At 38.8% G+C, this 24594-nt stretch overlaps 2 protein-coding genes across 2 annotated transcripts; one reads left to right on the top strand and one right to left on the bottom strand.

Annotated features, from left to right (window-relative positions):
• Positions 1 to 500: 500 nt before the first annotated feature.
• On the bottom strand, positions 501 to 24338 carry LOC106131084 (uncharacterized). The gene is made up of 17 exons (XM_060952721.1): positions 24233 to 24338; positions 23454 to 23607; positions 20670 to 20854; positions 17612 to 17674; positions 15739 to 15824; positions 14755 to 14855; positions 13493 to 13637; positions 9866 to 9977; positions 9108 to 9189; positions 8269 to 8362; positions 6574 to 6936; positions 5610 to 5833; positions 4998 to 5198; positions 4321 to 4407; positions 3879 to 3960; positions 2822 to 2918; positions 501 to 2259 (listed from the first exon to the last, which is right to left on the bottom strand). Exons 1-17 carry the CDS (start codon positions 24329 to 24331, stop codon positions 1039 to 1041), a joined length of 3396 nt encoding a protein of 1131 aa, XP_060808704.1. The 5' UTR covers positions 24332 to 24338; the 3' UTR covers positions 501 to 1038.
• On the top strand, positions 11070 to 12320 carry LOC132903756 (coiled-coil domain-containing protein 113-like). Its single transcript, XM_060952764.1, has one exon. The coding sequence runs from the start codon at positions 11070 to 11072 to the stop codon at positions 12318 to 12320; it is 1251 nt and encodes a 416-aa protein (XP_060808747.1).
• Positions 24339 to 24594: the final 256 nt, after the last annotated feature.

The raw sequence follows: 24594 nt of genomic DNA, 5'->3' as shown, positions 1-24594 counted from the left end.
TTTTAATCTCTGAATCTGATATTATAAGAATATCAGTTTTATGAAACCTTATTAACTTTGACCTAATACAGGATTATTATTTTTGATATTATGTTTTATAAGCAATTGGACTTGTCAAATAAACAAATATTTTTATCGATTATAGAAATCTATTTTGGTCATTTTATTATAAAAATGTCTAAACTCTCTACTTGGCACATTACATTACACTCACAATACAATTGGAAGGTTTTGTGTGCCCTATTTGGCTACTTACTGTAGGAAATATCATTATTATGTTATCAGTAAAATTCGTGGACTTTTTAGAATATTTCTAAAATTTAATAAATGCAATTTTATTCACAAGAACTTCTTTACATACAAAAGATTAAAATTTGAGTATTACAGTTTTAATCACAAGGTGGTATAGAGCTCGACAGATATATGTATCTAAAATAAAAAGTAGAACACACCGTGTACGCGACAAATGTTTTGAAATTTATTATCAACCATATAAGGTCGATTCTTGTAAATTACGAGATTATTAGTAAAATTCTCAAGTTCTTAAAGAGTACTCATTTCATGGCAACAAAAGTAAATAATACGGTGAATTTAAGATAAATTACCTTAATAAATACAACTGTTAAACATTAAAAACAACTAGTTAAATAAGAGTATAGAAATCATTAATTTATACAATTCAAAACGTTTTCTTACAAATATAGAACACATGGATACAATTCACTTTATTTCTTGGCAATTCCAATTATTAGACTTAACTTAATTTTTTAGACAAATATCGTCAGAATCCGTTCCGCATCATTTTTTTTTCTTCTGCCATCAAAACGTGTCATGTTACCATAATCTTACATTGACATTATTGTCAAAAAATTGGCAAAAATCGGGCAAAAGCAACATTACACTGAAATTTTCTCAATTTTGCTACCAGAAACAGTTCTTTTTATTGGCAGCAGTTCTGGCAACAAAAATTTGAACCTTCACAATGTTGCTTCTTAAATGGTGAGGTATTAAAAAATACCATTAATTACAAGAGCATATCTAATCTGTGACTTGTTTTTCCGAGCCGCTCTGCCATCCAGAGTCCATAGTATTAGTATCACTATAGCAATGATGATGATTTGTCTTCAATATCTCATCCTTCTCTTCCCTCACCGGTTCGTATTGAGAATCGGGACCTAAGCACTTGGAAGACTCAGGTTCATTTGAGTAAACTTGATCTTTTCCATCATCGTCTGATAATAGCGATTCTTCAGTGTTAGGCGACAGTGGAGAATGATTAGGAGGGGGAGGGACAAAGAATTCAGGTTTAGATGAGTCGGAACTCGACTGCCTAAGATGTTCTTTAGGTAAATTCTTAGGACTAGACCTAGGCATCCGCAAAGGGCTCATGTGAGCTCGCATTTTGGGACTACCATCAATTCTGATGCTAGAGTTCAGATCGGACATTCTTCTATCCTCGATCCTGTCACTTATTCTGGATTCGTTCAATCTGTCACTGATCCTTGTGTCATTCATTCTATCACTGATTCTAGTATCGTTCATTCTGTCACTGATTCTAGTATCGTTCATTCTGTCACTGATTCTAGTATCGTTCATTCTATCACTGATTCTAGTATCGTTCATTCTGTCGCTGATTCTAGTATCGTTCATTCTGTCACTGATTCTAGTATCGTTCATTCTGTCAGTGATTCTAGAGTCATTCATTCTATCACTGATTCTGGAATCATTCATCCTGTCACTCATTCTAGTTTCATTCATCCTGTCACTCATTCTAGTTTCATTCATCCTGTCACTAATCCTGGAATCATTCATTCTTTCAATCCTCGATTCGTTCAGCCGTTCGATTCTGGAATCATTCAGTCTATCTCTGGAATCACTCATGCGTTCACTCAATCGTGTTTCATTCATTCTGGAATCCATTCTAGAATCATTCAACCTATCTCTCGACTCATTCAATCGGTCCCTAGACTCGTTTCGTTCACTTAAAATCCGTTCGTTCATCCTATCGCTCATTCTCATCGAATTATTTAGTTGTTCAAACAATTGTTGTTCGCTCATTCTTATATGGTCTTGTCTTATTTTTTCATTGTTTTTCAAATGTTTCTCTTGACGCGGTCGCCGTTTTGATCCAACTTGGGGTTGGGGGCGCTGTTGTCGCGTCAATGTGAAGGAGCCAGTGTCTGATTCAGATGTAGATTCTGGATGATTCTCGATCGTTCCAACAAGAGCTGATACGTTGGCGTTCATGCAACAGTCAGCCTGGAAAAAAAGAATTAAAAAAAGTGAATTTAAACAACTATTGACTATAATTTGTACTTATTAAAAACGTATAAACAAAGAAAACTAAAATATTTTATAGCACGCACAACCATAAGGAATCACAAATGAAAAGAGAGCAGAGAAAGCGCGGTAAATTCAACGTCATCCATTTTTGACAGTGACATAAATGAAAAATGACGCGTTCCATTTCAAACAATGTGACAACTGTTTTTTTGTAAATTCTCATGGAATGAAAGCCCTTGTTTAAGATTATGTTTGTTAAGTAAAGTTTAAACAGTTCTAGTTAGATTTAAAATTATAATATGATACCAAATAGGTACCTTTATGTACAAGTATGTCTAATAATACATAATAAACGTTTGTTACATAATAAAACATCCGAAACGGTAAATATGAAGATCTGATATAAAAATTTAAGACCTTATTGTAATCATGCTAAGCAAAAAAAAAATTAAAATGATATAAAAATTTGAGACATTACTTTTACTCATGTTTAGCAAAAAAAAAATAATTTAATTTTAAAGTACTAATAAGTTAATACCTTGACAGAAACATTACAGCAACTGGAAACGTCGGCGAAGTACACTTCAGACTCGGCATTCTGATTTACATTACGGTGGCAGTCTTGCATTGAAGACCTGCAGATTTGTGAGGTCAAATTAAATCACGCGTGCCGTGTGGTTCCCGGCATCAGTACAAAAAAGAATAGGACCACTCCATCTCTTTCCCATGGATATCGATAAAGGGATAGGCTTACAAACTTGGGATTCTTTTTTAGGCGATGGGCTAGCAACTATTTGGATCACAATTCTATCATTAGGCCAAATAGCTGAGCGTGGCCTATCAGTCTTTTCGAGACTGTTGGCTCTGTTTAACCCGCAAGGGATATAGACGTGACCATATGTATGTATTAAATCACGCTGAAAATCTTTTACAATCATTTGACGAAGCATGTTGCTGATAACGGGATGTAAGATCTTACGGTTATAAGATGAAATATTTAAAGATTTTTCAATTTTATTTAGAGTAAGTACCTAATTCAAATTAATTTTTGAAACCTTCCTAAGTATTTTGTATACTTTTTTTTACATTACCAGCAACAAGTTTCAATATAAATTTATTTCGTTACGGTGAGGGAAAAAATCGTGAGAAAACCAGCACATTCAGGCAACTGGATATGTAACCGTGATCGATCCAACACGGTTTAGGTTCCCCTGCGAAGGTCGCGGAGGTCAGACGGGAGTCGCTTCGTGTGAAAACCTGACTCACACAATCCAGGGTCCATGGTCAGAGGCACACCCCGGGCTCCTCTCCAGAGTGGTGAGGATGCAACCGGGACTAAAGCCAGGAGGAAGACCTAAAAGTTTATGTGGTTAAGACTAAAACGAAGCAATTTACAGTGGTACAGATATTTATGTAGCAGCTGTAACTGCTGCAGTGTAGTTTGTTCCGCCGCTTCTTCTACACATGCGCTTTGGAAGCGGTAGTAGTTATAATTAGATTTAAGTGATGTGACGTCAATAAGTGATACCTTGTATCCAATTTTGAAAATAAATCTATTCTATACTATTCTATGTTAAACACTTATATTTATTCACCTTATAGGAGAATGCTTGTCGTTCTGAAATCCTAGATTCTCCTTGCCCTGTTTGGGACAGGAATCTGTGCTCTGATCTGAAACTGTAATAAAAATAATACGATAATATATTATACAGGTGACATTTAAAACAACTGCATCCTTTCAAACATAGACTACTCATGCTTCTGAGCCGTTTGAGCCTATTTTTATTTAAATTAAACGTCATCATTTTCACATTTAAAAAACCCTCAAAAACTACGTCACACGCTTTATTAAAGACCAATACTTCAAAAAGAAATTAAAACTAAACATGTAAATAAATGAATTTGAATTTGAATTTGAACTTCAAAAACATGTTCCTTTTGTACCGGTCCAGCTCGATCTATTTTTCCCTCTACAAACCTATCTCCGAGTTGACTATTACAATCTGCGCGGGAGTTGAAATGTATGTTTGTCTGTACCTTTACTGGCGCTTTTCTGGTGCAAGCATTCGATAGTGACATTGTCATCAGCCCTGCACTCCCTGTGGATGTTACCGGCGCTTAGACCTGTGATTAAAAAAACATTTATAAATAAATAAATATATACGGGACAAATTACACGGATTGAGTTAGCCTCGAAGTAAGTTCGAGACTTGTGTTACAAGATACTAACTCAACGATACTATAATTTATAATAAATACTTATATAGATAAACATCCAAGACCCACGCCAATTAGAGAAAGTTTGTTTCTCATGATGCCCTGGCCGGGATTCGAACCCGGGACCTCCGGTGTCACAGACAAGTGATGATGAAATGATGTTATTTTCGATGTTTTGTACATTGGTTTGAATATTAACTGATGATATTACGGTAAGGGAAAACATCGTGAGGAAACCTGCACATTCAGGCAACTGGATGTGTAACTATGGATCCAATACGGGTTAGGTTCCCCTGCAAAGGTTGCGGAGGTCAGACGGGAGTCACTTCGTGTGAAAACCTGACTCACCCAATCCAAGATCCATGGTCAAAGGCATACCCCAGGCTCCTCTCCAGAGTGGTGAAGATGCAACCGGGACTAAAGCCAGGACGAAGAAAATAAGCTGTAGAATGTAAAGAAACATGTCTTTAAAAACTTAAATTATTTCTTCTACCAACCTAAAGACCTCTGGCACCCTCTTGCCGTGTGGGGCACTAAATGCCCCCTCAGAGTGTTGAGCCTCCCTTCAGGCAGATGCGCTATCTCATTCTCTGGCCACATTTGTAAAGCCAGTTCCGGGTTCAAACGAGCCAGTTCCGGATTCAAACGGGCCAGTTCTGGATTCAAACGCGCCAGTTCCGGATTCAAACGAATGAGTTCTGAAATTAAAGTAATCGTTTTAGTTAAGCTACAGCCGGGCCAGGATTGGGTTAGTAACGAAATCGTTTAATGATATTGTTAAATAAAACATTCGCTTCCTTGGAAATGTCTGGAAGAAGACTGCTGTGGGTCTGTGTTTTCAAGTAATCCCTTACCAATATTTTTAATGCTAAAGTCTATCTGTTTGTTCTGCTTTCACAGCGAAACCGCTGGACCGATTCGAATGAGGTATGCTTATAGTTAAAAACTATCGATTTAAAACGTTCAATATGTATCCGCGTACATAACCTTATCTAATTTAAAAAAAAAACAATTACAGATTTATGAATAGCGTACAATAATAATTTGTATTTGTATGGACTCAATTGTCTGAAATAAATGATTTTTATTATTTTTTTTTTAATACAGACCTGGGTTTATCCTCGCCAGTTCCGGGTTCAACCTAACTAGGTCCGGGTTCAAACGGGCCAGTTCTGGGTTCAACCTGACATCGGCCATGGGCAGGTTCATCAGGTAGGAGTTCCTGCATGTGTGTGGCTGTATGTTTGGGTGTTCGTGCATTGAATTCCTCATGTCCACGTGGTGGTGATGGAGAAGGGTTGCTGTTGCTGGGTCTGGGTGATGAAGGTGATGTCTGGAAGATATCAATTAATATTTAAAGATATATATTTGTAAACTGACGTCCGGTGAAAATGCTGCAGTGTAGTTTGTTCCGCCGCTTCTTCTACACGTGCGCTTTGGAAGCGGTGGTAGGTATAATTAAATTCAAGTGATGTGCCGTCAATAAGTGATACCTTGTATCCAATTTTGAACATAAATCTATTCCATTCTATTTATTTGTGAAATCAATAAATAACTGAATTTTTGTTAAAGGCTTCGCTCTCATAAAAATTTTCCAGAAAAAAATATGATAATTCAGTCCGTCTTCATGGTCGTCACTTCTCTGATAAGGAGCCTGAGGTCTGCCTTTAACCATGATCCTGGAGTCAGGTTTTTACACGAAGCGACTCCCATCTGACCTCCTAAAACCTTAACAAAGGAACACATACACATACACACAATCACGTCTATATCCCTTGCGGGGTAGACAGAGCCAACAGTCTTGAAAAGACTGATAGGCCACGTTTAGCTATTTAGGCTTAATGATAGAATTGAGATTCAAACAGCGATAGGTTGCTAGCCCGTCACCTAAAAGAAGAATCCCAAGTTTATTAGCATATCCCTTAGTCGCCTTTTACGACATTGATAGTTAGAGCTGGTTAGAGCTATCAGTCTTTTCAAGACTGATAGCTCTAACCCGCAAGGGATATAAACCTGATTTTATGTATGTATGACTGTATGTATATCATCTGTGATCAAAAAGAGATGACTCACCTGCTCCCACTCCTCCCTTGCGGACTGTAAGGGGGGGGAGGGCCCCACACCCCGGTTTGGGCGTCGAAACTCCCGCTCGCTTCTCCGTAGCCCTCTTGATACTGATACCCTTGAGCTTGTCCGAAACCCGCTTGATTCTGTCCCAAGTTCGCTTGATTCTGGACGAAACCGGCTTGATTCTGGACGAAATTCGCTTGATTCTGGACGAAATTCCCTTGTTGGTTGCGTGGGAACTGGTTGAAGTTGGTAGGGTATGATGTTTCGTCGTACGGCTGAGGATTCTGGGGGGGCACGGCGTCCGTGTCGCAGAAACCGTAAGCGCTGTCCCCAGATTGGGGCACGCCCCCCATTCGGCAGCGGGAACTGGGGAAAATGTAGGAAATAGGAGACATAAATAATTTATGTACTTACACAGAAAACATCGAGACTGATGATAAACACAATAAACAAAATTACAAGAATGTGGAAAATAAGAAATAAATCTTGTTTATTTATTTATTGTATTTATTTACTAATTTATGTACTTACACAGAAAACATCGAGACTGATAAACACAAGAAACAAAATTACAAAGGTTCTGCTTATTTCAAAAGAAATCTCTTCCAGCAGACCCGAGATAGGAGACATGATGGAAAGGGTGACAGAGGTGTACTCCACTTACACAACAAATAATAGACATACATAAACAAATAAGTACATATATATAATAATATAAGTAGTTTAAGTTTTAATTTGGCTCATTCCATATACATATATCGTATACTAGAGGCCGCCCGCGACTTCGTTCCCGGAACTCCGGGATAAAAGTAGCTTATATGTTATTCTGGATCTTCAGCTACCTACATACCAAATTTCATCGTTATCGTTTCAGCAGTTTTTGCGTGAAAGAGTAACAAACATCCATACTGACATACTAACAAACTTTCGCATTTATAATATTAGTAGGGTTATGTAAATGTAAGATAATATAAACTTACATCTAAAAAACAAAAATAAATAAATAAATAACCTTTCTTAGGTGAAGAAATGGATGTGAAAGTTTTAAGAAATAGGGGAAGACAGAAAAAGAGATAAAAGGACAGCGTCAAGAATAGTATGAGTAGAAAGAGAGTGACCAGTGAGATGGCGAGTTACCGAAGTAATTGGAAAAAACTAACATACTGTGCCGACCCCGCGTAGAAAGTGGGAAAAGGTAACGACGAAGAAGGTAAATAATATATTATGTTTATATAGATACAATATAGATATTATTTAGGTAATAAGAAATTATTGATGATTCATTATCAGAGATCGGAATAGGTAGATTGAATTGGGTTCAATGAATTGAAACGTATATATTAATATGGACATGCCTCCGGGATTGCGGGATTTGTAAATTATTAAGATTTTTTCCGGAATTTTTACAAGTTGGATGAAGAATATATTAGTGGTAGCTGTTTTGCCCCGACTTCGTTCACGTAAATTGTAGTCCTATGTTACCCGCGGACAATGTAGTTTACTGTTAGTGTAAGTACTGAAATGGAATCCCGGAAAAGAGGCTTATCCATGTTATGCTTTCTATGGTAATTCATGATGCAAGTACATAAAATCAATCTACCTATTCCGGTCTCTGTTCATTATGTAAGGCTACATTCCACAATATTCACTTCAAACTACCCATATTATACTCAAAAATATCAGGTAATCAGTACTCACTTCTGACTGTTACTCCTCGGCCAAGGGAACCAGCTCCAAGCTGAAGCTTTACGACCGGTCCCAGGGTTCGGAGAGTACAGGTTGCCGATACGACCTGCAATCAAAAAAGAAATCTCAATTCCATCAGTTGAACGTGGCCTTTCAGTCTTTTCGAGACTGCTGCCTCTGTCTACCCCGCAAGGGATATAGACGTGACTATATGCAAGTATGAATAAAAAAATAATATTTGTCGTCAATAATTTTATACATACATATAATCACGACTTTATCGCTTGCGAGGTAGACGATTCATCGTACTCCATCTCGTTTTCATGGATGTCGTATAAGTTATGTACATTAGTTTGATTACTAACCGATGCTCGTACGGTGAGGTAAAACATCGTGAGGAAACCTGCACATTCAGGCAACTGGATGTGTGACCATGATCGATCCAATACAAGTTAGGTTTGCGGAGGTCAGATGGTAGTTGTTTCGTGTAAAAACCTGACTCACCCAATCCAGGATCCATGGTCAAAGGCATACCCCGGGCTCCTATCAGTGGTGAGGATGCAACCGGGACTGAAGCCAGGAATATGAAGGGAGATTTTTATTTCCGCATCGCATACAGTGAGACTTATTTATTATATATATTTATATACCTACATCAAGGAAAACAAGAATAAAACTTAAAATAAACAAAAATTCAGTACAAGGGCACTACTTATTTCAAGATAAATATCTTCCAACAGGCCCACTGATAATAAGTATTTGAAAATACATCAAGAGATCACTTCGAAGATACGACTCAATGAGTCATTCCAGTAAAGAGTTACACAGTTTAAAGTAAGTACTGTAATTACCTGGTGCCCAGAATCTGTGCTGCAGACTGATATCCCAAGATGGCTGTGTGGGACGGCACTGGGCACAGCAGCTGCAGTTACTCTGAAAAAAATAAGGTTAATTATAATCAATCATAAGGTTAATTATGATCAATCGTAAGGTTGATTCTAATCAATCATAAGGTTGATTCTAATCAATCATAAGGTTGATTCTAATCAATCATAAGGTTGATTCTAATCAATCATAAGGTTGATTCTAATCAATCATAAGGTTGATTCTAATCAATCATAAGGTTGATTCTAATCAATCATAAGGTTAATTCTAATCAATCTCATAAGGTTAATTCTAATCAATCATAAAGTCAATTGTAATCGATCATAAGGTTATTTCCAATAATCACTCTTTACATCAATTTATTGAAATTAGACATTCTATTTAAATTTATATAATTTTTTGAAATTATTTTGAAAAAATATATAATTTTAAATAGAATTATTATTTTGAATTTGAATTAATTACATAAGATACAAAAATACAAGTAAATAAAAAACCTAATTAAGTTATCAAAAAATCCTGCACATTCAGGCAACTAGATGTGTAACCATGATCCAATAATGGTTACGCTGCCCTGAAAAGTTTACAGACTGGAGTAGCTTCGTGTAAAAAAACTGCCTCACCCAATCCAGGATCCATGGTCAAAGGCACACCCCGGGCTCCTCTCCAGAGTGGTGAGGATGCGACCGGGACTAAAGCCGGGAGGAAGAAGAGAGACAGTTACCTGCACTGGTCTTCCTGGTTGAGGAGCAGATTGTCCAGGGGGTGACCGCCTGTGGTACAGTGACCTACATCGCAATTCCAACTGCTCCCAATACATCTTCTTGCGCTCGTGACTGGAAAAGATAGAATAAATTGTATTTTCCAAAAGAATCCGGAATTCCTGTTTAGTTTATAAGTTTTTTTTTATTATCTGTTAACTTTACTGTAAGCTTTTATATTAATACGAATGCTGTGTTCGCTCAAAGAAGGTTATATATGTATAATTTTGCTTAAATAAATATAAATAATTAAATATATACGGGACAAATTACACGGATTGAGTTAGCCTCGAAGTAAGTTCGAGACTTGTGTTACGAGATACTAACTCAACGATATTATATTTTATAATAAATACTTATATAGATAAACATCCAAGACCCAGGCCAGTCAGAAAAAGTTCTCTTCATCATGCCCTGGCCTGGATTCGAACTCGGGACCTCCGGTGTCACAGACAAGCGCACTACCGCTGCGACACAGAGGCCGTTAATATCGTAATAAAAATTTGTCATAATATCATTGGATCAACCAGTTTGCGAACCAAATAAATAAAAAAGTTTTAGTGGTTTAATTGTTTATTTAGGATACTTAACACATATTTCAAATTTTATTATGTTTATTTTTACGTGTTAGTCTTAAAACACATCATCAAAACTCTGAGACCACAAAAATTATCTTACAACTCAATGAGAAAACAGACTTTTACGAAACACAATGTTTTTAAAATAAAACATCTTCATTGCATGATTGCATTAAAAATAAAAATTATGCTTCGACAAATAATAATGACTCTTATGTTAAAGAATAATTAAAGAATAAATTAATAAATACATTGCGACAACCCTAACAAACATTTCTTATTGATTGACGAAAAACTTATTCAACATAATCGCACTAATACCACCTTTTTTACTTTATTACCTTCATAATATCGAAAACCAATGACATTAGTAACTATAGCGACGTATCGTCATAGTGACACGAAAATAACATATTCAAAGGCAATTTTGAAACTTTCCATTTTCATCCTTAACACTTGCTAATAGAGTCTAACAAAATGAGTAAAGAAAATGTTGTGTCAACTACAATAACTGTAAGAGAAATGACGTTTCGCCTTTTCGATTATTTACCGTCGATATACCTAACTTTGTAATATTTATTGGAGAAAAATGCTGTCTCAAATCACGAAAAGCACAGCGAGCCACAACTCCAGATCTCTCAGCAGGCTATTCACTGATACAGATGAACTAACAGATGATGAGTTGATCAAACAAGTCAACGAGTTGAAAAAGCAAATAAAGATCTTGACGCTAGAGAATGAGATCATAGAAAGGACTATAATGAGAGTGGAGCCGTCATTAATGCACGGAGTACAACAAGCGTTGGAATACGCACTGAAACTTCAGAGCAATTCGTCGCTAAACGTCGGAAGTTTCGTCAGATCACAAGCCTCTAGAGTCGGAGGTTTAGACTCTTTTAACAGCCCATCCAGGACTCTAGCCTTTTCCAGTCCATCTAGAATCTCGACAAGGAAATTCGACACGTCATCAGCAAAACTAGGAGGTACCATAATCTTCGGATCAGGCCCCCGGGTGAATGTTATAGAAAGATCTGAACTTGTAACCGTTGAGATGGAAATACTGATTAATAATCTTGAAAACGCTAGGATGAAGGCGGCTAGGAAACACGCGCTCCTCAAAGCAGAGATTGAAGAAATAAAATTGCGCGAAGCTGATATTGACAAAGCCAGTGTCATGTTTAATCAAGAAGTTATAGTAGGAGGTTGGGACAAAATCGCTCAAAGGATCCCAGCCGAAATTTGGATACGATTTATGACTGAATGGGTGAAAATATGCGACAGCAAAATAGGGAAACTTCGGCTGAGGACGAGCACTTTAAACACACAGTACAGTAAATTGAACGGACAGATTCGAGTCAAAACAGAACTGAGCGAGAGTCTGCGCGCGGTTGACTTTGAAAAGTTGAAAATTGAGAACGGTGAGAGTGAGAAACTAATTGATTACAAAATGCAGCAGCTAATCGAACTGAAGAAGATGACGGGCGATGCTAACCTGACACTGACGATACACAAGAAAGCAATGATGGACCAGAACAATTATTTGAGTAATATAATTAAATCTATAAAGACTAGGGAGAAATTGATAGTTGAATTGGACAAAGAGCGGGATAAAATTCAGGTGCAGGCAGATAGCTTGGATTTGAAATTGAGTGAAGTGAAAAAGGTGCGTTTGGCTTATGAGGTGCCAGATGTGATGGATTACGTCAAGGTAAAGGCTGAAGTGGCGGATTTGAAGCATTCAGTCAAGGTTCTGGAGAACAGGGTGCACATTTATCAGATAGCGTTGGCGTCTTTGAACAAACAGCTGATGTCGTTGTCCAGTCGAGCGAATAATGGTTAAGTTTTTGTCAATGTCGTGTCGTACATATATTGCTTTTGGTTTATTATATTTAAAGTAATTTAAATATTTGTTTTTCTTTTTTTTTACATATTTATTATAATTTTTTTGTTTGTATATTTACAAAGTAGTTCGTCAAAGATCCCACTAAAAATTCCACCATCGATCTTCAAGAATTCTTCCTATAATTCTTATAATTAGCCAAATCCTTAATTTTCGAATTAAAATATCCTTGCTATATACGTAACCTCTATACGCTATACGTTGTAATGTCGTAAAAGGCGACTAAGGGATATGCTTACAAACTTGTGGATTTTTTTTAAGCGATGGGCTAGCAACCTGTCACTATTTGAATCTCAATTCTATCATTAAGCCATATAGCTGAACGTGACCATTCAGTCTTATCAAGACTGTTGGCTCTGTCTACCCCGCACGGGATAAAGACGTGACCATATGTATGTACATATGTACTTTTAATTCTCATCTTGCCAAGGTTACAAAATACGTTAAAAATTGACAACTGACCTGAGCAATTAATACGCCAGCATGCAACTGAAGATGCATACTAGCACTGCGCTGACTGACAACGCGAAGACTCCGCGTAAACACCAATAAAGGGCGCCATTCAGTCTTTTCAAGACTGCCGGCTCTGTCTACCCCGCAAGGGATAAAGACGTGACCGTATGTATGTATCTAGTATATTTAAACGAGCAATTCTTGTATATATATTTATCAGGATCTGGGAAATGGCTCCAACGATTTTCATGAAAGTTACAGATTAGGGGCTTTTCGGCTCAAGGAATCGATTTGTCAAGGTCCTAGGTTCGAGAAAAGCTGGGTTCGCAATATATATATAAACATTTAAAAAAACCGCGTTTTAAGAAACTATATCAGCGCCATCTCTGGTAGACCGAGCAAAGCTCGGTCAACCGGGTACTTCACTATCACTACATAGTATAAAACATAGTCGCTATTTTAGTCTGTTTGTCTGTATGCTTAAATCTTTAAAATTACGCAACGGATTTTGATGCGGTTTTTTGTAACAGGTAGAGTGATTCAAGAGGAAGGTTTTTATGTATATTTTGTTTCCGAATTTTGCACCCGTGCGAAGCCGGGGCGGGTCGCTAGTTACTTTTAATTCACATTACAAAATACGTTAAAAATTGACAACTGACCTGAGCAATTGATACGCCAGCATGCAACTGAAGATGCAGACGAGTACAGCGCTTACTGACAACGCGAAGACGCCACGTAAACACCAATAAAGAGCTCCGTGGACGACACCGCAGTCAGTGACACCTTCGAACACGCAGCGAACTCCTGTTGAATGGAACATACATATTTCTATTCTATTCTATTCTAAGTATAATTTAATATTGTGAAGTTGACGTTGTTGAAGAAAATGCTGCAGTGCAGTTTGTTACCGCTTCTTCTGCACTGACGCCTTGGAAGCGGCAGTAAACTTAGTTTTTAAGTAATTTATTTGACGTCAACCAATGTTGTTAAACCATACGACAATTATTAAGCGATATATAGTATCCTATAATAATGAATAAAAATTTTTGAATTTGAATTTGAATTTTGACATACATATGGTCACGTCTATATCTGGGGTAGACAGAGTTGACAGCCTGGAAAAGACTGAATGGCCACGTTCAGCTGTTTGGCTTAATGATAGAATTGAGATTCGAATAGTGACAGGTTGCTAGCCTATCGCCTAAAAAAGAAGAATCCCAAGTTTGTGAGCCTATCCCTTAGTCGCCTTTTACGACATACATGGAAAAGAAATGGAGTGGTTCTATTCTTTTTTTGTATTAGTGCCGGGAACCACACGGCACTGAATGGAACAAGATTAGTTATTATAAGCTATTCGTGCCTTGTGGTTCCCGGCACCAGAATTAAAAAAAAAAGAATAGGACCACACAGCCAATAGCAGTGAAGAGTCTAAATCGCGCAAGCAATTCACGGCTTCAAACTTGGGATACTTTTTTAGGCGATGGTTTAGCAACCTGTCACTATTTGAATCTCAATTCTATCATTAAACTAAATGGCTGAACGTGGCCATTCAGTGTTTACAAGACTGTTGGCTCTGTCTACCCCGCAAGGGATATATATATTTACATATATATATATAAAGATTTCACGGATCGGAGAACAAATAAAACTTCCCGACTTTTTCGTTCTTTCCTGTAAGCTGTTGTCATGTCTGGAGACCCCCAAGACATAACACCACCCACCCCCCCTACAGGAAGATCTTTCCTTTGTGGCATTCGACCAGAATCATCGCTCCAGGTGCTATGTCATCAAAATGTGGAGAATGGGGTGAGGCATGGATGAATGAATGAATGAATGAATGAATGAACGAACGAACGAATGAACGATAGAATGAATGAATGAATGAATGAATGAATGAATGAATGAATGAATGAATGCTTACCATCATCGTCTGCCCCGCTGTGCTGCAAGTCAGGAGGCATCGAAAAACACGTGCAGGTCCTGGTGAGTTTAGTATACTCGCAGAATTTCAGCGTTTGTAATCTGTGACAAAAAAAAAACAAAGTTTACAACGATGCCGTGTGGTTCCCGGCACCAATAGATTAAAGAATAGGACCACTCCATCTCTCTTCCATGGGTGTCGTAGAAAGCGACTAAGGGGAAGGCTTATAAACTTGGGATTCTTCTTTTAGGCGATGGGTTAACAACCTGTCACTATTTGATTGAATCTCAATGCTATCATTAAGCCAAACAGCTGAACGTGGCCGTTCAGTTATTCAAGACTGTTGGCTCTGTCTACCAATGCAAGGGATATAGACGTGACTATATGTATGTTTAAATAATACATACATACATAAAAATCACGCCTCTTTCCCGGAGGGGTAGGCAGAGACTACCTCTTTCCACTTGCCACGATCTCTGCATACTTCCTTCGCTTCATCCACATTCATAACTCTCGTCATGCAAGCTCGGCAGTTTCGGGTAATCTCGACCTGACCCTTTACCAGGACGTCCTTAATTTGATCAAGATACGTTCGTCTAGGTCTTCCCACTCCGACATTTCCCTCCACACTCTCCTTGTATATCTGCTTAGTCAACCTGCTTTCATTCAAATAATAAACAATATAATAATTTCAAATGAAACTAGTGCCGTGTGGTTCCCGGCACCAATAAAAAATAGAATAGGACTACTCCATCTCGTTCTCATGGATGTCGTAAAAGGCGACTAAGGGATAGGCATATAAATTTGGGATTCTTCTTTTAGGCGATGGGCTAGCAACCTGTCACTATTTGAATCTCAATTCTATCATTAAGCCAAATAGCTGAACGTGGCCATTTAGTCTTTTCAAGACTGTTGGCTGTCTACCCCGCAAGGGATATAGACGTGACCATATGTATGTATGTATGAAACTAGTTGGTTACTTACTTGTTCATATGTATGACAGTAGTTGTAATGGTGACCAAAACGCATGTCAGCGCGCATACTAGACAGCAAGCTCCAACCACTTTGATCTGTGAAACAGAAATATACATTTATCTCTCTCTAGTGGCCACAGTATATCGTGCCCGATTAAAATGCGCGATGCGCAGGCACATTTTTAAATCCTATTCGGCAATTTAAAAAAATTTCTAAATTAAAAATTTTTTATTCATTATTACAGGATACTTCATATAGCTTAATAATTGTCAAAACGTTTGGTTTCACAACATTGGTTGACGTCAAATGACAATATACCAATAAAAATCATAGTTTTGAATAAGAACCTAAGTGTTAGTGTTTTTTTAATACAACTCTTACGGTTAGGGAGAACATCGTGAGGAAACCTGCACATTCAGGCAACTGAATGTGTAACCATGGTTCTAATACGGGATAGGTTAACCTGCAAAGGTCGCGGAGGTCAGATAGGAGTCGTTTCGTGTAAAAACCTGACTCACCCAATCTAGGATCCATGGTCAGAGGCATACCCCGGGCTCCTCTCCAGAGTGGTGAGGATGCAACCGGGACTAAAGCCAGAAAGAAGAAGAGAAGGTGAGGTTAAACATCGTGAGGAAACCTGCACATTCGGGCAACTGGATGAAGATCCAATATGTTAAAGTACCCCTGCTACTTAAAACTATAGTTGTCCCATTTTCACAACATAATAAAAAGCGAAACTGCGCCGCGCGTGTAATGGTACGGGATTTGCAACGTTGCGCAGGTCATGTGACACGCTTCGAATGAAAACTATGCAGAACATTGGGTGATATGCGAGATGACATACATAAACATACATATGGTCTATATCCCTTGCGGGGTAGACAGAGCCAACGGTCTTGTAAATACTGAATGGCCACGTTCAGCTATTTGGCTTAATGATAGAATTGAGATTCAAATAGTGACAGGTTGCTAACCCATCGCCTTAAAAAAAAATCCCAACTTTGTAAGCCTATCCCTTAGTCGCCTTTTACGACATCCATGGGAAAGAGATGGTGTGGTCCTATTCTTTTTTGTATTGGTGCCGGGAACCACACGGCAAGGTGACGATTCATAAATTCTTCAGATTCAAGTACAATGTGACATTTCCATTGATTTTCTATTAAATTTAATTAAAAAACGTTCACTATAAAATCTCAATTTACGCTATTAAGCTACTCGCAGTGCAGGAATCAAAGAGCGGGTGGATTAATTTTGCTGTGAGTATATGCATGGAGTAATTAGCGCAAATAATAAATAATAATAAATATATACGGGACAAATTACACAGATTGAGTTAGCCTCGAAGTTAAGTTCGAGACTTGTGTTACGAGATACTAACTCAACGATACTATATTTTATAATAAATACTTAGGCATATAGATAAACATCCAAGACCCAGGTCAATCAGAAAAAGTTCTTTTCTCATCATGCCCTGACCGGGATTCAAACCCGGGACCGCCGGTGTCACAGACAAGCGCACTACTGCTGCGCCACAGAGGCCGTCTTTAATAAAATAATAAAACATACATAAATTTAATCACGTCTATATCCCTTGCGGGGTAGACAGAGCCAACAGTCTTGAAAAGACTGATAGGCCACGTTCTGCTATTTTTACTTTAAGATAGAATTGAGATTCAAATAGTGACAGGTTGCTAGCCCATCGCCTAAAACTAAAAGAAGAATCCCAAGTTTATAAGCCTACCCCTTAGTCGGCTTTTACGACATCCATGGGAAAGAGATGGAGTGGTCCAATTATTTTTTGTATTGGTGCCGGGAACCACACAAAATAATAAAATTAAAATTACAAAAACAATATAAGCAGAAAACGACATACTTTTCTTACCATATAACTGTATCTGTTACGTCTCCGGGCCAGACTCATGATGCAGACTCCAGTCAGTACCAGCTGGAACAAAACAAAATATAGATAGATAGATAAAACTCTTTATTGCACCATAAGAGTAAAACATACAAAACAGATATAGATGGTACAAAGGCGGACTTATCGCTAATGCAATCTCTTCCAGTCAACCTTTGGGTGGAAGGAAACCAAACAGGAGATCGGCGTTGGCGCAGAGCAAGATAAATAAATGTAAATATAATGTCATGGAGGTATATATGTACACGTATATACCAAGAAGGGGTCGGCCCTGTTCGGAGTTTTATTGAGAACTAGCTGTGCCTGAGACTTCGTCCGCGTGGAATAGTTATTTTGGGCATCATTGAAGCCCTCAAGGATGAATAATTTTCCCCGCTTTTTTGCACATATTCCATTATTTCTTTGCTCCTTATGGTTGCAGCGTGATGTTGTATAGACTAAAGCCTTCCACGATAAATGGGCTATTCAATGCAAAAAGAATTTTTCAATTCGAACCAGTAGTTCCTGAGATTTGGGCGTTCAAACAAACAAACTCTTTAGCTTTACAATATTAGTACCTATAGATTAAGTATAAATCTTTAATACATACATATAGTCACGTCTATATCCCTTGCAGGGTAGACACAGCCATTACTCTGACTGAAATTACACGTACAGCAATATGGCTTTATGATGGAATTGAGATTTAAATAGTGACAGGTTACTAGCACATCGTCTACAAGAGGATTCGCAAGCTTATAAGCCCATTCGTTTGTCGCCTTTTACGACATTCATGGAAAAGATATTTAGTGGTTTTATTACAAAGTCTCGGAAACAACACAGCATAATCATAAAATGAAAAGATTAATCGGTTTGCCTCTAAGAGAATCGGGAAACGTTATAAGAGAATAGGAACTTTAGATGCTGGAAGGCTCAGCATACACTATTAATATTTTACTTTAGCACCAGGGACGGCTGCAGGCACCTTTTTCAAGTGCCGAGGAATCCACCCAGGGCCGCAGCCAGGGCTCCACCAGCACAGACTATTAGTTTTAATGTAGTACCAGGGACAGCTGCAGGCACCATCTCTATATGCTGATGAGACAATCCAGGGCCGCAGTCAGGTCTCTTCAGCACACTATCAGAACCTCACCATAGCAGCGGGGTCGGCGGCAGGCACCGTCTCCAGGTGCTGCGGCAACGCGGTGTACGCCCGCAGCAGGATGTGCTGCGCCGCCAGTAGACCGCCCAGGGCCGCACCCAGGTCTCCACCAGCACAAACTATTAGTTACTCTTACAATAGCACTAGTGGCGGCTGCAGGCGCGGTTTCCAAGTGCTGATGAGACATTCCAGGGTCGCAGTCAGGGGTCTATAGCACACACTATTAGTTATTATTACCATAACACAAGGGACGGCTTCTTATGATGATATGACAATCCAGGGCCGCACCCAGGTCTTCACAGCAGACACTATTGGAACCTCACCATAGCACCAGGGGCGGCTGCAGGCACTGTTTCCAAGTGCTGATGAGACAATCCAGGGCCGCAGTCAGGGGTCTATAGCTCACACTATTAGTTATTATTACCATAACACCAGGGACGGCAGCTTCTCTAAGTGGACCACCCAGGGCCGCTCCCAGGTCTCCACAGCACAATATTCTGAACCTACTATTCTATTCAGAGTCTCACCATGGCAGCGGGGACGGCGGCAGGCACCGTCTCCAGGTGCTGCGGCGACGCGGTGTACGCCCGCAGCAGGATGTGCTGCGCCGCCAGTAGACCGCCCAGGGCCGCGGCCAGGGCTCCACCAGCACAAACTATTAGTTACTCTTACAATAGCACTAGAGGCGGCTGCAGGCGCTGTCTCCAAGTGCTGATGAGACAATCCAGGGCCGCAGTCAGGGGTCTATAGCACACACTATTAGTTATTATTACTACAGTACCAGTGACGGCTTCTTATGATGATATGGCAATCCAGGGCCGCACCTAGGGCTCCACAGCACACTATTAGAACCTAACCATAGCAGCAGGGACGGCTGCAGGCGCTGTCTCCAAGTGCTGATGAGACAATCCAGGGCCGCAGTCAGGGGTCCACAGCACACACTAATCGTTACTATTACCATAACACCAGGGACGGCTACAGGGCGCCTTCTCTAACTGGACCAGTCAGGGCCGCACCCAGGTCTCCACAGCACACTATTCAGAATCTCACCATAATACCAGGGACGGCGGCTTCTTAAGTGGACCACCCAGGGCCGCAGCCAGGGCTTCACAGCACACTATTCAGAATCTCACCATAATACCAGGGACGGCGGCTTCCTAAGTGGACCACCCAGGGCCGCACCCAGGTCTCCACAGCACACTATTCAGAATCTCACCATAATACCAGGGACGGCGGCTTCCTAAGTGGACCACCCAGGGCCGCAGTCAGGTCTCCACAGCACACTATTCAGAATCTCACCATAATACCAGGGACGGCGGCTTCCTAAGTGGACCACCCAGGGCCGCACCCAGGTCTCCACAGCACACTATTCAGAATCTCACCATAATACCAGGGACGGCGGCTTCCTAAGTGGACCACCCAGGGCCGCACCCAGGTCTCCACAGCACACTATTCAGAATCTCACCATAATACCAGGGACGGCGGCTTCCTAAGTGGACCACCCAGGGCCGCAGTCAGGTCTCCACAGCACACTATTCAGAATCTCACCATAATACCAGGGACGGCGGCTTCCTAAGTGGACCACCCAGGGCCGCAGTCAGGTCTCCACAGCACACTATTCAGAATCTCACCATAATACCAGGGACGGCGGCTTCCTAAGTGGACCACCCAGGGCCGCACCCAGGTCTCCACAGCACACTATTCAGAATCTCACCATAATACCAGGGACGGCGGCTTCCTAAGTGGACCACCCAGGGCCGCACCCAGGTCTCCACAGCACACTATTCAGAATCTCACCATAATACCAGGGACGGCGGCTTCCTAAGTGGACCACCCAGGGCCGCAGTCAGGGCTCTACAGCAGACACTATCAGAACCTCACCATCGCAGCGGGGACGGCGGCAGGCACCGTCTCCAGGTGCTGCGGCGACGCGGTGTACGCCCGCAGCAGGATGTGCTGCGCCGCCAGTAGACCGCCCAGGGCCGCGGCCAGGGCTCCGCAGCCGACGCACCACCACGCGTACTTCCGGCGGCGGCATGACGTGTCGTTGTTGCAACCGACTGATGCTGGAAGAAGACATATATCATGAACTAGCGACCCGCCCCAGCTTCGCACGGGTGCAAAATTCGGAAAAAATTATACATAAAAACCTTCCTCTTGAATCACTCTACCTGTTACAAAAAACCGCATCAAAATCCGTTGCGTAATTTTAAAGATTTAAGCATACAGACTAACAGACTAAAATAGCGACTTTGTTTTATACTATGTAGTGATTGTATTGGTGGTTATAAAGTATGCATTACAATACAACTAGCTACAACGCTATCTCAATTCAATCTTAAGGCCAAGTGACTGAGCGTGGCCTATCGGTCTTTGCATGACTGTTGGCTCTGTCTACCCCGCAAGGGATATAGATGTGATTATGTGTATGTGTATATAGCTACAACGCCGTAATAGATTAATATCTATTTTTAGTTATTATTAGGAATTTAATAATATCTAATGTCTATATACAATTTTCTGTGAGGAATTATATTTCAGTTCCATTATATTCGAAAAAAAAAAACTTTCAAAATTACCGAAATACGGCGGCGGTGGAACGTAGTGTTGTGCCACATCCGCTGCTATTGTCGACTGCGGTGTCGATACTTGATACTGGACTAATTGCATAACACCACACGCTTGCATTCCTTCGTTTTAAAAAATAAAACTAGGCAGTCTCGGAGATAAAACAAACTTTTAAATATTTCGAGGATTTCTAGGCATTTTAATTTAATTTACGTAAATGTTGTTTAACTAATATTTAATAACAACGACTTTAATATTAAAACGCCAAATTTTATAAGTTTAAATGAAAAAAAAAAGCGGTATAAGAAGTTTCAAAAGACGCGCGTTTGGAAAAATCGATATTTACAACATACGCAAGCCAGCGTAGAATACAATGTCCTTTTATTAAAACCTTTTACGAATATCACGACATATAAACACTGGCCGGAAACACACCGATCACCTTCTAAATAAAATAAAAACGGATGGATATTCTTATTTTAAAACCTTTTAACCAACTCATTTCGATTTCCCTCTATTTTTATTTACCGAGTTTGTTACACGAAACAACACAATTTTCATCATAAACTATTTTCGTTCTTATATTGAACAAAACGCGCCGAAAATTTAAGAAATTTCCTTATTGACCCGAGTTTTTACATTATTTAACACAAGACGTAAAATGACTTAGGTTATGTAGTAACAATGGAATGGATGGTTCCAATTCGCGCAGAAGCAATAGCTGTTTATAGCGCAAGCAGGTAGGAATCTCGTTAAGTCGTAAACAGCGATTTTGATTTGACATAAAGCCGTTTATCCGCGTATTTCGCCTACCTGGCGTTCCTTGGCTTATTGTTAAGTATAACAATGCGTTATACTTATTTAAAAAAAAATCTGTAACACCGTTTTTTCTGCCGAGGAGATACCAAATAGCTATCATGTTGTTGGATGATGATTTGATCGCGGGTCGAGAACAGCATTTAGATTGGTCTCTTTCTAAATCAGGAGAGAACTTTTTTTATTTTAAACTGTATGACATTATTTATAAAAATATTCTCAAGCATAAATTAATAAACTATCAGTTCTTAATGAGAGAGAGAGAGATAAAACTGAGTATATACTTAAGAAATATAAACACAAGTATGTTTACTTTAATTAAAATTTATGTAAAATGCTTAAAAATAAATGTTTAAAATTTTATGCATTTTACATAAATTTTATTTTTTATGAAATATACATTAAAATAGTATTTATACAAGTCATACACTACGAGGAAGTAATAATAAAACAAGAAAGTAGGTAAATGTACAAGATTGATTTAATTGAGAGGAAAATAAGGGCACAAATCAAGAAATCTGAATAATATTCAGGTTTCTGTAAAGAAATGGTGGTAAAATGCCAAATATTTATTGAACAAAAATAAAACCTAATATAATTTATGAATGCATTAACGAATAATGGCTACAAAAATGCACATGAGCGACCGAACAGGTTCTAAAAAGTTTGGAGGTAAAGTATTTATTTGTTAACAAAAACCCCTCGTAATATCAAACAGGTCAGTGAATTGTTAGGTAAGAAATATGGGATTTTTTTTCTGAGATTTAATTCACTGATTCCGTGAGAAGATGTTCATTGTTACACCTGCAATTGTAACACAGCTTTTGACAAGAGTTTAGCGTTGCGTCTTCCCGCCATTTTGTTTTTTTTTTTTCATAGACAAAATGGGACGGAAACCATAAATTACGTTTTGTGTCAGTGAATTTAGTTAGTTTTTTTTAGCGTGAAAGTTTTGCGAATCGTATAACTAAAAATAGTATGTGTGTTGGAATACAAAAACGGTAACAATTTCTATCTAATAGGACAAGATTCACTATGTACATTTTTCAGCTAATTTTCCATCAATATCGATAAATTGTAGCTACTTATTATTTATTTTAAATTTTTTAAGTGATACTTATATCAATAAACTTAGGAAAATATTTCTGAAAATATTACTTTACATACATGCACAATTTTGGCAAAACAAATTAGGCTGTATTTTTAAAACGACCAAAATTTAAAAAAAGCACTTCTAACCATTTAGAACTCTCAACACAAGCAAATAAAGTTTAAACCTACTATTAGTCCTTCTATTCGTAGCTGCCAGTACGCTAGTCGGGGGCCGAGGGGGCAGCGCCGGGGGGGTATCAGTCTTCGCCGGGGGAGGGGGACCGGGGTCGTCCGCGCATGCGTACTGCGCAGATGAAGGCTTGCAGTTGCATGCCACTTGATACTGAAACGTTTAGAAACTTGATTAGTGAAACATTCGAAATTCAAAAATGTCATGAATTATTGCAAACAAAAAATTGTTTGATCAGCAGATCAGTCTTAGTTTGGAAATGCAAGTAATGGGAAAGTAATTTTTTTATTTCGCTTTTACTACTACTACTACCTATAAAAGTATGTGTCAAATCATCCTTTGAAAATTTCAAAAAACCAATTAAATTTCACCTGTAAGTATAGACTAATATATATTTTTTAAATACATATGTTTCAAATTCAAACTTAATGTCAAATACCTACACAGACTAAAAAAAAATTTTGACACTACTAGCTTTCTCGTCACTTTTATAACTAAAGGGACTGGACAAATTGCACATAAATTATTGTTCGTCATCTATGATAGAATCTGTGTAATTTTTTTCGTAAGAACATAATTAAAAACTATTAAATATTATATAACCGTACATATTAAAAATATTAAGAACCTCAAACAGCTAAGCTTGCATGAAAAGAAATATAAATGTTAATGAAGCGAACGGAGTCTTTGCCTACCCCTCTGGAAAAGAGTCTTGAATTTTTGTAAGTACGTATTAAAAAAAAAAGATAACAACAATAATTTAAAAAAAGAAACATACTTTATGTAGATCAGAAGTGACAGATGCACTAGTGTCGCACTCCGGGCAGGCCTCGGGCGCGGGCGAGCTCCTGGCTGACGTCACGTCCGGCAGCGACATCTCGTGGCTTGAGTTGGTAACTACTGTGAAAAATTAAAAATAGAATGTTTGTTATCGTTTTACTATAAACGAAACGTATAAAAAGATTAAATAAAATAAAAAATCCTGCTTGAAAGGAATGTTTTGGCTAAAAAATTAAAGCTTCATTCCTATCCCGACTGTAATAATAAATGCGCAAGAACTCTGTTATACTTTCAGGCCTAAACCACTGAACCGATTTTGATAAAATTTGACACAGACAGAGTTGACCCTGAGCAAGACAT

Source organism: Amyelois transitella, chromosome 29 (genome assembly GCF_032362555.1).
Source record: "Amyelois transitella isolate CPQ chromosome 29, ilAmyTran1.1, whole genome shotgun sequence".
NCBI classification, from domain to species: domain Eukaryota; kingdom Metazoa; phylum Arthropoda; class Insecta; order Lepidoptera; family Pyralidae; genus Amyelois; species Amyelois transitella.
The sequence above is the reverse complement of the archived record's forward strand: the minus strand, read 5'-3'. Positions and strand labels throughout refer to the sequence as shown.

Excerpts from the sequence above, each read along its gene's own strand:
- LOC106131084 (XM_060952721.1), bottom strand. The coding sequence starts at position 24,331 with ATGTCGCTGCCGGACGTGACGTCAGCCAGGAGCTCGCCCGCGCCCGAG. Across the intron at positions 20,855-23,453 it reads TACGAATAGAAGGACTAATA|CATCAGTCGGTTGCAACAAC; the intron begins GTAGGTTTAAAC and ends GTCTTCTTCCAG. Across the intron at positions 13,638-14,754 it reads CAGCGGGGCAGACGATGATG|GAGTTCGCTGCGTGTTCGAA; the intron begins GTAAGCATTCAT and ends TCCATTCAACAG.
- LOC132903756 (XM_060952764.1), top strand. The coding sequence starts at position 11,070 with ATGCTGTCTCAAATCACGAAAAGCACAGCGAGCCACAACTCCAGATCT.